This window comes from Lepus europaeus, chromosome 12 (genome assembly GCF_033115175.1).
Source record: "Lepus europaeus isolate LE1 chromosome 12, mLepTim1.pri, whole genome shotgun sequence".
NCBI classification, from domain to species: domain Eukaryota; kingdom Metazoa; phylum Chordata; class Mammalia; order Lagomorpha; family Leporidae; genus Lepus; species Lepus europaeus.
In genome coordinates this window covers 96,672,773-96,688,721 of record NC_084838.1, presented here as the reverse complement: position 1 = coordinate 96,688,721, position 15,949 = coordinate 96,672,773, and the positions used below count along the sequence as shown (strand labels likewise).

Here is a 15,949-nt window from a genome sequence, read left to right as displayed (position 1 = left end):
TCTCTAGAGAAGATACACAAATGGCCAAAAGGCCAATAAGCAAATGAAAACTTGTTCAACATCACCAGTCACTAGGGAAATGCAAATCAAAACCATAGTGAGGTACCTGCTTGTGCCCATTAGGATGGCTACTATTAAAATACAGTGACAATAAGTGTTGGCAATAAGAAATTGAAACCCTTGTGCACTACTGGTGGAAATGTAAAGTGTGGCTTCTGAGAGAAACAGTATGGTAGTACTTCAAAAACTTAAAAATAGAATTAGCATATGGTCTAGCAATTTTGTTTTTGGGTGTATACACAAAAGCATTGAAAACAGTCTCAGCTATTTATAAACCCTCATTCAAGCACCATTATTCACAATTGCCAAAAGGTAGAAGCAACCCAGTTCTCTGTTGATGGATGAATGGTGAAACAAAATGTGTTACAGACATACAGTAGAATGTTGTCTAGCATCTAAAGAAAGGAAGTTCTGATGCTTGCTACGATGTGGATGAAGCTTGAGGACATTATGCTAAGTGAAATAAGCCAGAAACAGAACGATAAATACTGTGTGATTTCACTTAGGGGAGGTGCCAATGTGGTCAGGTTCATAGCGACAGAAAAGTAGGCGTGGTCTCAGGCTGCTGGTAGGTGAGAGGAGAGAGGGCTTATTACACAGCTGTAATACAAGTTTCAATTTTGCAATATGTAGAATTTTTTACAACAGTGTGAATATACTTAACAGCACTGAACTATATATTTGAAAATATTTAAGATGATAAATTTTACATTAGGTTTATTTTACCATGATTTTTTTAAAAAGTGTCGATAACATGATCACATCATGCAATGAATTAAGTGTGTGACTGTACTAAGAAATTAGTTTAAAGACATAAAGCGAGTTTAAGCATTTAAATCATTCATAATTGGTAGGGCAGATTTTAAGTATAAGACCAAAGGTTCAGGTTATTCATAAGCTGAACCTTCTTACATTTCTTTTTTTAAGATTCCTTCTAGAAAATTATGATCTGAATCAAGTAGGCAAATGAGGCAGTGTTTTTCTTACACATATACATGAAAACTTCGTGATAACAATGGTCATGTTAAATAAAAGTGTTAACTTCTTTGTGTCTATAAAGTACCCATTTTTAAGTTGTTCTTTTCATTCTGCCATTTCTTTTTAAGAGAAATACCAGTAGACAGACAAAACCACTCAAAGTGCAAGTCATGCATTCGTCTATTGTCGCACATCAAAATTTTGGTTTGAAGCTTTTGTCTTGGCTGGGAAATGTTATTGGATATTCAGGTAGGTTCATAAAAGTTTGTGCTAATTGACTGTTAAAATGAACTCATATGCCCTTGGTAAACTGTTTGGAAAATTATATTAAGCAAAATGATTGATTTCACATTTTAAAATGCCATCTCAGAACATCTTTATGTTCAAATTTTACCAAATTTGGTACCACAGGACTTTTTTTAAATGCACACAAAGAATCCTTTTATCAACTAAATCTAGGAAATATTGAGCTAAATAATTATAAACCACTTTAAAGTGCTAATATGATGAAAATCTCACAAACTTGATGAAAGAACTTTTTTTAATGGAACATTCTGATGGAACTTCCACTGAATAAGCTAGAAAATTACTCTGAATAAAACATATGTGATTAGCAATTTAAATAATATCACACTATGTTGATATCCTTGTTTGGTTCCTACAACTTTGGGTTACCAATAATTTGCAACTCGAAAAATTTATAATTTGGAAGTTGCTGGATTTTGTTTTGTTTTTCCATAGTCTACAAATTGGGAAATTATTCTTTATATTATAGTAACAGAAATAAGAATTTTCATGTCCAAAGCCAAAAATACAAGTTTAGTGTACAAATCTAAAGGGTAAAATAAGGATAGAAGTAAGCTGTCCTACTGTTCTTCAGCAAGATTGTGGGTAAATGACATTCTATTATTCAATACAAAGAAAATTCCAAAAATGTTTGTATTAAAAGACTGCTAGAAAGAGCATTGCCATAGAACTGACAGTTAAAAATGTGAAGGTATGGAAGCATAGGCATGACTTTTTAAGTGTCTTTTCAATTTTTTTTCTTAGTGTCATATTCTTTAGTTTTGGTATTTTACATTGGGTACCTACTTGCCCAGTACTGAACAAGTGTTAATGAGTAGTATCAGGACAAATTTTCTACTGAAAATTTTCTTTGAGAAATGTATCATCAGTAATGTAAGTACTTTCATTTAATACGTACGAGATTTTCTCTTTAGCCTTTTAAATGATTCCTATTTGGCAGTTTTTATAATTAAGCTTAAAAATTGCTCTACTTTTTTCTGATTATTTTGTATGCTTAAAGACTAAAAACAGTGATTTAAATGATAAAATGTAGAATAAAAAAGTGTTGAAGTTTGGATGTTTTTCATGTTTATGCGCATATATGAAGAACTTTTCTATAGTTTAGATTTAGAAGAGGTAAGAATCATCTTCAGCACCTTTCATGCTCAGGTTCGAGTGATTTTTTGTTTAATGAATAAAGAACATCTTGCATAGCATTAATAAAATGCACTGATAAATATTATAATACAGAAACCATGCATTCTTTTAAATGTTAGTAAATTTTATGTTGTACTTGCCTTTAGTTTTAATGGAATATATAACAGTTTTACTATAATTGGTTTAATTAGCTTGAAGAACAATATTTTCAGGGATTTGTTTACACCGTAGGATGTCATTACCTTTCTGATAGACATATTTTGATTTTCTGGAGATAAAAGTTGGTATGTAATGTGAGGGTTGGAGTTTTTCTCCTTTTTGTCAAAGTATTAACTAAATGTTTACTTTTCCTGGATAAATTTGACCTTTAATATAAAACATATAAAATCTGTAGATTCATTTGAGTGTCTCCTGAAACCTCATTTTATTTTAATATTTGAAGTTCCCATCTCATGACTACTTTTCCTCCTTTTTAAAGATGGCCTGCGTCGAATTTTATGTCAAGTTGGATTACAAGAAGGGCCAGATGGTGAAAGCTCTTCTCTGGTGGATAGATTGATGCTCAGTGATTCCAAATTGTGGAAAGGTGAATCTCTTAACTACTTTTAAGGTAGAGAGAGAGCCTCTTTAAGTAATTGCGATTTAAAAATTTTTTCATTTGGGAAGATATTTAATAAATACATTTATGCTTTTTAAAATTAGCATTGCAGATATAGTCTGAAAAAGATTTTTGGGGCCCATGTTCCAAATTAAATAGGCTTTATATTTTTCTTAGAAAATTATATTTAGAGAACCTGATTTAAAAAAAAAAAAAAAGATTTATTTATTTTATTGAAAGGCAGAGTTAAAGATCTTCCATCCACTGTTTCATTTCCATCACTGTTTCATTCCCCAGATGGCCACAGTGGCCAGGGCTGGGCCGGACTGAAGCCAGGAGCTTTATCCATATCTCCCACATGGGTGCAGGTGCCAAAGCACTTGGGCCACCTTCCGTTGGTTTCTGAGGTGCATTAACAGGGAGCTGGATTGGAAGTGGAGCAGCTGGGACTTGAACTAGCATCCATTTGGGATGCCAGCATTGTGGCAGTGGCTTAACCCACTATACCACAGTGCCAGCCCCTAGAAAACCTGATTTTATAATTAAGCAGATTGGAGATATTTTGTGCTAACTCTGGAAATGTAATTTTTTTGGTTTGTTTAGTATAGCCTCATCTTACCACCTGTTCTTTTCCTGAAAGGTGCTAGGAGTGTGTATCATCAGTTGTTCATGAGCAGTCTGCTGATGGATTTGAAATACAAGAAATTATTTGCGATTCGATTTGCAAAAGTAAGTGGTTTCTCAGTTTGGGGGTTTAACAAAGTCAGTCATATATGGAATAACTGTAGCCTGTGATTGTATCTAGACATCAAAAAATTAGCTTCTGATGATAATATGTTAATGTACTGATATTAAATTCTGAGAAACTTATAATCTATCTTTTATCAGTAGAACAAAATTATAGCAGTGAGACTTTCTTGTAACTTGAATGTCCATCTGTATAGTGCTGGTGATAAGAGATGATCAATTTAAAACTTTGCCATTGTGGATGATGATACTATTCCTTTTAAAGTTCATATAAAAATGATAATATTAGTTGAAACAACACGTAATTATGGACGTGACTTAGGAACCACGAACTCTAGGTTGTGGTGTAGTCTAGGTTCTCCCTTTCAGCAGCACGTGATTAAGCTAACCCTATATTTTTTGTCCTCACTTGAATTAGGAATGCTTAACTGAGGAAGCATATAAGAATCATTTGAAGAGCTCTTTCAAAATATATATTTGTGTTCCGTTCTCAAATCCCCTGAAGCAGATTCACCAAGAGTGGAGCCCAAGCATATGTACTTTGCAGGGGTCATCAAATGATTCTGATAGGCATCCAGGAGTAATCCAAGTCTGGTTTCATCAGAGACAGTGTGGTGCTACTGTAGTTTAGCCTCACCAGCATTCAGTGGCATCCCAGGATGTTAGTAGCTGTTATTCCTGGGTGGGCTGATAAACTGCCATTGTGCTCCAAAAGAATCAATAGTCACACAGGATTCCACAGATTCCACAGTGAATCAACACTCATACAGGATCTAATTGGTAGAAATCATCCCAGTATCATTGTAATAGCATGTGTTATCTTACTGACTTCCTCCAGCGCTGACTTTGCATTATGACCCTTAGAGCTGTGGTCACTGTGGGTTAGAGGTGAATCTCCCCTTGTTGTTTAGAATTACCAGCAGTTGCAGAAAGATTTTATGGAGGACGATCACGAGCGGGCAGTGTCGGTGACTGCTCTGTCTGTCCAGTTCTTCACCGCACCTACTCTGGTGAGTGTGCTTGACTTTCTTTGTAACTGATAGCTGGCACTCCTTGCCTTTTTTTGCCTTCTTAATAGAACTATGAGCGTTTGCAGAGTGATTATGTGACAGATGACCACGACAGAGAGTTTTCAGTCGCAGACCTCTCGGTTCAGATATTCACGGTTCCTTCACTTGTAAGTACTGAAAGACTAGAAGAACTTTGTTTTCCATTAACAGAAGTAAAGCCTTAAAACAAAAAGGGAACGAAGATCTGTGTGTTCCTGAAGATTATTATGCTAATGGGCAGTTAGACTCCAGATACCTTCAGTCCCCTTCAACCATACTGGAACATAGCCCCAAATAACCGAGCAATCTGAGGGAGTAAGTCACTTAAACTCAATCCACATAGTACTTCTCATAGTACTTCTATGAGGGGTTGAACTGCTAAGTTAACATGAAACTGATTTATCCTTGACAGTAGGATCAGCCTGCACACTGTGTGCCATCTCACAGTTTAAAAAGTCTTCTTCCCGTATGGGAAAGGTACAGGCAGTCAAATCAGGTATGGGTGGTTCACTAGCTGCTTCTGAAGGCATCAATATGTTTTAGTGCTATATGGAAATCAGAATTCATACTTAATTTGTTCAACAAATTTATCTAGCACCTGCTATTTATTGGGCACAGTTATAGGCTTTGATAAATTTGTAGTGATATGGTGGTCCTTGCCCTGATCGAACTCACCATGGGGACAAAACTCACATAGTTAATTAAAATTATCATGCAAACTCTGTGAAGAAATTGGTTTCTTTGAGAGAGAATAATGTGAGGGATCTGACCTTTTCCCATAGTTCAGTGAGGGCTTCTCTAAGGAAGGTATCTCTATGCAGGGGCATGAGAAAGTCCTGAAGCAGGGAGAACATTAGATGGGAAACAGGGCTAGTCAGTACCCTTAAAGATCCTGGAACATGGAGCAGAATTGTATACATTTAAGGGTGTTTTGTAGCTATTTTAACAAGATGTATTTTCCAGGTTGGTTTTTTTTTTATGACTGATTTTTCCCTCATATTTCTTTTATGTTAAAAAATATATAATATAGTACAGTTGAAGTGCCCTGAAGTCTGTTCACCCACTAATGAGCTATTATTATAGGCCAAATAAAGGATCTATTTTTTTTTATTTTTTTTTTTTTTAAGATTTATTCATTTATTTGAAAGGCAGAGCCATAGAGAGACAGAGATCTTCCATCTACTGGTTCACTCCCCAGATGTCCACAATGGCCAATGCTGGGCTGATCTGAAGCCAGGATCCAGGAGCTTCTTCCAGATCTCCCTTGTAGGTGCAGGGGCCCAAGCACTTGGGCCATCTTCCACTGCTTTCCCAGGCCTTAATGGAGAGCTGGATCAGAAGTAGAGTAGCCAGGACTCGAACTGGTGCCCATATGGGATGCTGGAACTGCAGGCTGTGGCTTTACCCACAGCACCACAGCACTAGCCCCTGGGTTTTTATTTTAAGAGTATGGGAAGCCATTGATGAGTTTTAGGTAACATTTCATTACATTTGCGGTTTTAAAATATCATGATGTTGGGGCCAGTGCTGCGGCGCCGGCATCCCATATGGGCACCGGGTTCTAGTCCCAGTTGCTCCTCTTCCAGTCAGCTCTCTTTTGTGGCCTGGGAGGGCAGTGGAGGATGGCCCAAGTGCTTGGACCCCTGCACCCGCATGGGAGACCAGGAGGAAGCACCTGGCTCCTGGCTTCGGATCGGCGCAGCACCGGCCATGGTGGACATTTGGGGAGTGAATCAATGGAAGGAAGACTTCTCTCTGTCTCTACCTCTCACTGTCTAACTCTATCTGTCAAATAAAAAAAAAAAAAAATCATGATGTTTGTAATTGGAGAACAAATTGGAGGAGATTAAAAGTGAGTATGGGCCAGCGCCGTGGCTCACTTGGCTAATCCTCTGCCTGCGGCACCGGCACCCTGGGTTCTATTCCCAGTCGGGGCGCCAGATTCTGTCCCGGTTGCTCCTCTTCCAGTCCAGCTCTCTGCTGTGGCCCGGGAAGGCAGTGGAGGATGGCTCAAGTGCTTGGGCCCTACACCCACTTGGGAGACCAGGAGGAAGCACCTGGCTCCTGGCTTCCAATCGGTGCAGCGCTCCGGCCATAGCGGCCATTTGGGAGGTGAAACAACGGAAAGGAAGACCTTTCTCTCCGTCTCTCTCTCTCTAACTGCCTGTCCAAAAAAAAAAAAAAAAAAAGAACAAGTGAGTATGGAGAGCCTAATTAGAAGCCAGTGTCATGATCTAGAAAAGAACTGATGGTCACTTGGACTGCACTGCTAACAATGGGTATAACAGTGTAATGAGAGATATTTTAGGTAGCAAAATTTATAGAACTGACCAGGTAGGTTTGAGGTATGTTGAGCTTGGTGATTGATTGGATGTTGAGTTTGAAGGAGACATATAAAGATGATTCCTAGGATACAGAGAATTGTCAGAGTGAGTAGGACTTATAAAGAGGAAAAATGACTTTTTTTGAAAAAATGAAAAAATGATTTTCAGTTGAGTCAAGGTTTAGTTTGAAAGGCTGGTGATACAATCTCATGTGCATTCTAATCTATTTCCCTCTTCCATTGATCTTTTTGTCCATTGCCATGCCAATACCACACTTGTAGTAACTATTCACAGTCTAATATTCCATTCTGATATCTTAGAGTACATACCCAGGAGATGAATTGCCCAGATACAGGATACATACGTGCTCAGATTAAATAGGTTCTACCAAACTCTTCCAGAATGGTTGGGCCAGTTCATGGTCTGTTAATAATGCACGAAAGTTATAGATAGTGCTCCATAGTCTCACCAGTTTTGTAAAATTTTATCTATTCCAATGGGGGCATAGTGGTTTCTCCTTGTGGTTTTAATTTGCATTTTTCTAGTGATAATGAGGTTGAATCCCTTCTTACATGTTGTTGAATATCCTCCTTTGTGAATGCCTGCTGAAGTTTTCTGCTGATTATCTCTTGGATCCTCTGCTTTTGTCTTACTGATCTGTAAAAATAGTTTTTTTAAAACATAGTGTATATTCTGCACACAAATCCTTTGTTGGATATATATTACCAATATTTTTTCCTGCTCTACAGCTTATCTTTTCACTTCATTAGTATTGTCTCTTATTGAGCAAAATTTATGATTTTAATATCTTCTGGTTTTACCAATTTTTACATTATAGTTAGCACTTTCTATACAATCATTTCTTAGACAATCATTGTATGTCCAGGAAGAAAGACTCTAAGAGCATTTCCCTTTTGTAAATGTTTAGTGGTAAAAAACTGCTAACACGTTTTGCCTTTTGATGGGAGACTTCAGGGGTTAGGAGATTTCCTTTTTTTGCCTGTTGTACTTGGGTCATTTACATTTACTTGCTTTTTCAAAAATACATAGATATATGTATATACGTAGAGACAAGAATAAATCTCAACTAAGAAGGTTAAGAGGAAACAGTTTCATACTGAGTTCTAGAACATCTATAACATAAACCTCTGGATCCTAGAATAATTATACCATACCATTATAGGTGTCTAAATGTCTCAGTTAAGGAAAATTTGCAGCCTGATTCAGATCCCCCACCCTGAATTATCTTTGAATAATGAGCCCTGGATCTGTCTTCTAACATTCTGGCATCTTTCTGGCATCTGATATAATTGTTGCTTCATACACGTGGCAAATGGAGTAAGTAACTGTTACTTAGAAATACCCAGTAATGCATTTATGATATTATATCGTTGTGTTGGAAAGGTTTAAACTGAGAAAACTAAACAATGTTGGTGACTTTTTTAGCTTCCTAGTCAATAGATTGTCACACACTCTGGTACACTTCGTTGCAGGCTCGAATGCTCATCACAGAAGAAAACTTGATGTGACCACTATCATTAAGACTTTCATGGATCATTTGAGACACCGAGATTTCCAGGGCAGGTTTCAGTTTGAACAATATACTGCTCTACAAGCCTTCAAGTTCAGGAGAGTTCAGAGCCTTATTTTAGATCTCAAGTAAGTTTGTGTTTAGTTATCAAACCAGTTGCTGCCTGTAAAGTGTGATGCTTATCTCTATGCTCATTGCTACTTTTATCTTGTTCAGGTATGTGTTAATTAGCAAACCAACAGAATGGTCAGATGAGCTGAGGCAGAAGTTCCTGGAAGGGTTTGATGCGTTTTTGGAATTATTAAAATGTATGCAGGTATGAATAAACTGACATTTTTATTGTTTATTGAACTGAACACCTTTCTGTTCATGCACTTTCTTTCATTTTGGGCACATTTTTAAAAGATCAATTTGGTTGGCTACAATTAGGACCAAGAAGCTTCTCTTAAATTGGAAGACTCTTAGAAAGATGTAAAGCAGGGGGTAGCGCTGTAGCATAGTAGATTAAGCCTCTACCTGCAGCACCGGCACCCCATATGGGTGCTGGTTTGAGTCCCAACTGCTCCACTTCCCATCCAGCTCCCTGCTGATGGCCTAGGAAAGCAATGGAGGATGGCCCAGGTGTTTGGGCCCCTACACCCACGTGGGAGACCCAGAGAAGCTCTTGGCTACTGGTTTAGATCATCCCACCTCCAGCCATTGCAGCCATTTGGAGGAGTGAACCAGCACGTGGAAGATCTGTCTCTCCCTCTCTTTGTCTGTAACTCTGCCTATCAAATAAAGAAATAAATCTATATATGTAAAAAAGAAAGGTGTAGAGCAAATGAGATCCCAGCAAAGTTCTACCATCCACTGCTCTTTTGTGTTTGGTAATTCTTTTGGCTACCATTAATGTTCTTTCTGTAGAGGTTGCAAGTTTTTTCTTTAAATGTGTTTACCAAGAATTATACCCAAGTCAAATTGAGAAATTGTAATTGTTTTATTATTTTTAATGTTATTTTTTTTTCCCTCTCCTTGGTGTGATATGGAACTTTTTCCCATTTAATTCTCCTTTTTGGAAGCATCCCCTTATATAAAACAGAATCTAGAAGTAGAAACCAAGGATATATTTAACCAGTTTTAACTGTAAGACAGTAAGATATCTCTAAAAATCTGATCATGAGTCCTTTAGTACCCATCTGGATTTTTTATTTTTTAAAATTGTTTATTTACTTACTCACAAGACAGAGTAACAGAGACAGAGAGAGATCTTCCGTTCTGCAATTTCATTCCCTAAATGCCTGCAAAAGTCAAGCTGGGCCAGGCCAATGCCAGGAGCCAGACATTCCATCCAATCTCTCAAATGGCTGGTAGGAACCCAAGTATTTGGGCCACCATCCACTGTCCTCCCAAGCATGTTAGCAGGAAACTGGACCAGAAGCAGAATAACTGGAGTCAGACTGCCACTTTAGTATCAGATGCAGGTGTCCCAAGCAGTGGCTTAGCCCACTGTACCACAACACCCGCCCCACCACCTGGCTTTCTCGAGAAAAGATAACTAAACTGACTCATCATTTTTGAAAAACCTTGTTCCTAGTTTTTTAAGTAGTGGTTGATGAGTATTTAATTTATTATACTACTACTATATTTTTTTCTTCATGTATCTATGAACACAGTACCTGCTTTGATAATTTTGAATACTTCAGGTAGTCTGTATTCTCTATTATTTAATAACTTCTGACACACCAGGCAGTTAGTCAAGTTTCTAAAAAGTGAGATTCTTTAGGCCAGCGCCGTGGCTTAACTGGCTAATCCTCCGCCTTGTGGCACCGGCACACCGGGTTCTAGTCCCGGTCAGGGTGCCGGATTCTATCCCGGTTGCCCCTCTTCCAGGCCAGCTCTCTGCTATGGCCCGGGAAGGCAGTGGAGGATGGCCCAAGTGCTTGGGCCCTGCACCCGCATGGGAGACCAGGAGAAGCACCTGGCTCCTGGCTTCGGATCAGCGCGATGCGCCGGCCGCAGCAGCCGTTGGAGGGTGAACCAACGGCAAAGGAAGACCTTTCTCTCTGTCTCTCTCTCTCTCTCTCTCACTATCCACTCTGCCTGTCAAAAAAAAAAAAAATTAAAAAAAAAAAAAAAGTGAGATTCTTTTTGTATTAAAAGGTGTCGGGGGTGGGCATTATGGCACAACAGGTTAGCTGATGCTTGGAACAGCCAGATCCCTGATTGGATTGCTGGCAGAGGCCCCTCTCCGCCTTCACTTCTGATCCAGCTTTCTGCTAATGCACCTGAGATAAAACAAGTGGTAGCCGACATGCTGAGTTCCTGTCACCGACGTCAGGGGCCCAGGTGGGGCTCCTGGCTTTGACTTGGCACACCCTGGCAGCTATTTCAGGAATGGATCGGCTCATAGATGATCTCTCTGTCTCTGGCATTTTGCCTTTCAAATAAATAAAAGTGGATAAATAAACTTTTATAGATGGCAGTATCATTAAAAAACATCTGTTGATCTTTTTATTGTTTTACTTTCATTCAGGCTAAATATAAACCTTTACTTACATTTTGGGGCATAAATATAAAAATTTTATTCTAATATTATATATATATATTGTTTGTTTGTTTGTTTTTGCCAGGCAGAGTTAGACAGTGAGAGAGAGAGACAGAGAGTTATAGACAGTGAAAGAGAGACAAAGGTCCTCCTTCCGTTGGTTCACTCCCCTAATGGCCGCTATGGCCAGCACTGCACTGATCCGAAGCCAGGAGCCAGGTACTTCTCCCAGTCTCCCATGTAGGTGCAGGAATCCAAGCACTTCGTCCATCATCCTCTGCCCTCCCGGGGCACAGCAGAGAGCTGGACTGGAAAAGGAGCAACCAGGACATAATCCGACGTCCCAACCGGGACTAGAACCCAGAGTGCCGTCGCCGCAGGCAGAGGCTTAGCCTAGTAAGCCACGGTGCCAGCCTAAAATATATTTATAAATTCAATAATGATTTAAAAGCCTGTTAAATTTCTTTTAACAATTTTTCTGGTATATAATAGAGCTAAAAAGCAGTTTGAAGAATAATACAGCAAAGTTTTTAACTACTTTATTGTCTCAAACAAATATAGAAGATTGCCTCTAAAAAAATCCATTTTCTAACTGGATTTTTTTATTGTATTTTAGAGATGTTACATACTTGAAGTGTCCTTTTATTTAAAAAAATTATTTTTTATTTATTTGAAAAACATATTACAGAGAGGAGAAGCAGAGAGAGAGATCTTCCACCCTCTGGTTCACTCCCCAAATGACTGCAACAGAAGGGGCTAGGCCTATCCATAAGCCAGGAGCCAGGAGCTTCTTCTGGGTCTCCTAAAAGGGTGTAGGGGTCCAAGTGCCTGCACCATCTTCTATGCTTTCCCAGGCCATAGCACAAAGCTAGATCAGAAGAGAAGCATCCAGGACTCAAACTGGCTGGTACCCATATGGGACGCTGGCACTGAAGGCAGTGGTTTTACCCGCTACACCAGAGCGCTGACCCCTGAAGTGTCCTTTTAAAATTGTTACCTTCTGTGTTTTTCTAATCAATATGTATTCTTTCTACAGTATTTCTTAGCTTTCCACTTAAGAGAACAACTATAATTTTTATTCATATAAAATTTTTTCATTACCTTTAAGGGAATGGACCCAATTACACGGCAAGTAGGACAACATATTGAAATGGAGCCGGAGTGGGAAGCAGCCTTCACACTACAAATGAAATTAACACACGTCATCTCAATGATGCAGGACTGGTGCGCTTTAGATGTGAGTTTCTTCTGGGGTGGGGGATGGAAACTGAGGTAGGGGAGTTGGCTAAAAGCACATTCCTGAGTAAATTTTGAAGAGAGTTAGAGAAAATAGTGCTGTTATTTAGCTCATAAAATAGCCTGTTTCTTCCTTCCACCTGCAAATTCAGTGAAATTTTAGAAATTAAGATTCTAAAGCCTCAGTTTAAAAAATTTTTAATAACTTGAAAAATAGGGAAAGAAATAATCCATACTCTACTCTTCTTTCCCTGGTGTAACTATCTTCATTTTTTTCCCCCAGTCTCTTCTGGACCTTAACCATGTAAAACCATAATTTGCAAACTTCTCTAAAAATAAAGTTTTAGTATTGGTATAAAGATTCTTCAGAAAGTACAAGGAAAATTCAAGCTATGAGAAAACTGAATAGATTTCAAAAATTTTTGCCAAAATTAACTTAACCTTTTAGTTATACTTTTCCGTGAATTTTTTTAAAGTACTCTCATACATTTGTCCTAATTTGTCAAATTGTTTTCTCCTTTCTTTGGCAATAAAGTCCAGATAGAACTTGGACAAGTTAGGGGATCGAGGAGGGCTTCCATGAGGTCAGAACAATGTGTTAAAGTTAACAAAGCCCAGAGAAGGTTGCTGAGAAGACGACTGCATCCTGTTCTGTGATGCGGGGGCCTGCAGTTGTCCCAGGGGTTATGTGGCTGGAGCACAGGGGTCAAGGGTAGAGCAGTGGACAAGGCTACCTGACCATACCGGACCACAGAAAGAAGTTTGGATTTTACTCTAATTAAAATGATCAATCATTAGGGATTACCAATCAGGAAAGTAGCATGACTTGGTTTCCATGTTTTTAATCTAATTTAATTTATTCGAGAGAGACAGATACAGGAAGAGAAAGCTCCAATCTACTGGTAGACTCCTTGGATGCCCATAGCTAGAACTGGGTTGGGCCCAAAGCCCAAAGCTGGAAACTCAATCAAGATCTCCCAGAGAGCCATCACCTGCTGCTGCCCAGGGTGCACATGAACAAGAAACTGGAATTTGGAGCAGAACCAGGCCTGGAACCCAGGCTCTTCAGTTTGAGATGTACACATCTCAGCTGGCAGTTTGTCTTCTAGGTCAAGCACCCATCCCCTGATGATGTGTTTTTAAAAGATATTTTATGAGGCTGGCGCCGTGGCTTAACAGGCTAATCCTCCGCCTTGCGGCGCCGGCACACCGGGTTCTAGACCCGGTTGGGGCGCCGGATTCTATCCCAGTTGCCCCTCTTCCAGGCCAGCTCTCTGCTATGGCCCGGGAAGGCAGTGGAGGATGGCCCAAGTCCTTGGGCCCTGTACCCGCATGGGAGACCAGGAGAAGTGCCTGGCTCCTGGCTTCGGATCAGCACGATGCGCCGGCCGCAGCGGCCATTGGAGGGTAAACCAACGGCAAAAAGGAAGACCTTTCTCTCTGTCTCTCTCTCACTATCCACTCTGCCTGTCAAAAAAAAAATTAATAAAAAAAATTTAAAAAAAAAAAAGATATTTTATGAACGATCCAACATGGGAAGTGGGATACAGAGCAGACTCATAGAATGGCAGATGTCCTAAATAGCACTCTGGCCTCAGAATCAGCCCTTAGGCATTCGGATCCGGCTAAAACGCCCATGAGAGTATTTTAGGCATGGAAAGCCAAGACACTCTGGCAAAAAAAAAAAAAGAAGACCTAAATGAAAGATCTCTGTTAGTGAGATCCCAGTGGAAAGAACGGGGCCATCAAAGAAGGAGGTACCTTTCTCTGAAGGGAGGAGAGAACTTCCACTTTGACTATGACCCTATTGGAATAAGATCAAAGTCGGCGAACCCTAAAGGCTTCCATAGCCTTGGCAACTCATGACTAGAGCCTAGGGAGATTACTGGCACCATAAACAAGAGTGTCAAATTGTTAAATCAACAACAGGAGTCACTGTGTACTTATGTTTCATATGGGATCTGTCCTTAATGTGTTGTCCAATGTGAAGTAATGCTATAACTAGTACTAAAACAGTATTTTTACACTTTGTGTTTCTGTGTGGGTGCAAACTGATGAAATCTTTACTTAGTATATACTGAATCGATCTTCTGTATATAAAGATAATTGAAAATGAAAAAAAAAAAACTTGGTGTTAAATTGGAAATTGCATAGAAAATTAATCAATTTTTTAAAAATATCATGTAGGATCTCTGTCCTTAATGTGCTATACACTGTTATTTAATGCTATAACTAGTACTCCAACAGTATTTTTTCACTTTGTGTTGCTATGTGGGGGCAAACTGTTGAAATCTTTACTTAATATATACTAAACTGATCTTCTGTATATAAAGAGAATTGAAAATGAAAAAAAAAAAAGATATTTGATGAAGAATGGATGTCTAGGGCAAGAGTTGAAGAGCAGAACTGAGCAGAGAGTTGGTTGGCAGCTCCTTGGAGTCAGTGGAGATAGAGAAAAGTGGGTAGTTCTGAGAGAAATTTAGAAGATGAAATCGCCAGCTTGATAACATGTCGGGCAATGAGGAGTGGAGCAGAGGCGCATCTTGGAAGGACTTCTAGGTTTCCGCAGCTTTGTTCAGAGAAGTAGTTTTCACCAAGACAGGAAACACTGAGAGACCAAATTTGGAAAGAAGGATTGAGTTTGGTTTTGCCTGTATTATTATTTGAGATACTTAGTCATCATTGAGTTTAAGGTGCTTATTCAGTCCAACCTTGTAAGTAACCTGGAGAAACACCTCTTTTTTAGGAAAAAGTGTTAATTGAAGCTTACAAGAAATGCCTGGCTGTACTGATGCAGTGTCTTGGTGGTTTTACTGACGGAGAACAGCCAATCACACTGAGCATTTGTGGACATTCAGTGGAAACTATCAGATACTGTGTTTCGCAAGAAAAAGTTAGCATTCACCTGCCGGTTTCTCGATTACTTGCAGGTAAAACATATCCCCCAAAAGTCTCTTTTAAACTGTTGTTTGTGGTTGATATTTATGATCACCTACTATGTTCCAGGAGTTCTACATGCATTCAATTATTTAATCATCACAAGGACCCATTAAGTAGGTATTCTTATTAAACTTGCTTTGCTGATGGAAAGACTAAAGCATAAAGAGACAGCTTAGTAATACACACTAAGAAAGAATCAGAGTTGGTATTTTGAAGCACTTTGACATCAGAGACCATGTTTGTAACTATTGTACCATATTGCTTCTTCAGACTTAACTAGAAATGCATGTTTTATTATTCATCTTAATCCAGTTTCAAGTTCTGTATCATTACAGTATAGACTATTCTATCACATAAGCAATTGCTAATAAATTGAAACCACTTTAGGTTCTCCTTCCCTCCAAGCTGTTTATTACTCATTTATTGATAATCTTATAAGCAGAAGGTCAAGGTAAGTGTCATATTGAGGTGACAGCTTTTTTTAATCTGAAGTAGTTGATTTAAAATCCATTTACA

At 38.8% G+C, this 15,949-nt stretch overlaps 2 protein-coding genes across 2 annotated transcripts in view; both read left to right on the top strand.

Annotated features, from left to right (window-relative positions):
- LOC133772040 (E3 ubiquitin-protein ligase UBR2-like) overlaps positions 1–8,828 on the top strand; it is a 58,710-nt gene extending 49,882 nt beyond the window's left edge. Inside the window, 5 exon segments of the mRNA XM_062208576.1 lie at positions 1,167–1,287; positions 2,960–3,067; positions 3,720–3,808; positions 4,905–5,003; positions 8,693–8,828. Coding sequence (XP_062064560.1) covers positions 1,167–1,287; positions 2,960–3,067; positions 3,720–3,808; positions 4,905–5,003; positions 8,693–8,728 — 453 coding nt within the window. The 3' untranslated portion in view covers positions 8,729–8,828.
- The window catches only part of LOC133771071 (uncharacterized), a 79,907-nt gene continuing 72,706 nt past the window's right edge, over positions 8,749–15,949 (top strand). The window contains exons 1-4 of the mRNA XM_062206796.1: positions 8,749–8,858; positions 8,947–9,046; positions 12,366–12,510; positions 15,335–15,423. Of these exons, the coding sequence (XP_062062780.1) occupies positions 8,749–8,858; positions 8,947–9,046; positions 12,366–12,510; positions 15,335–15,423 (444 nt within the window). The remainder of the gene's footprint in view (positions 8,859–8,946; positions 9,047–12,365; positions 12,511–15,334; positions 15,424–15,949) is intronic.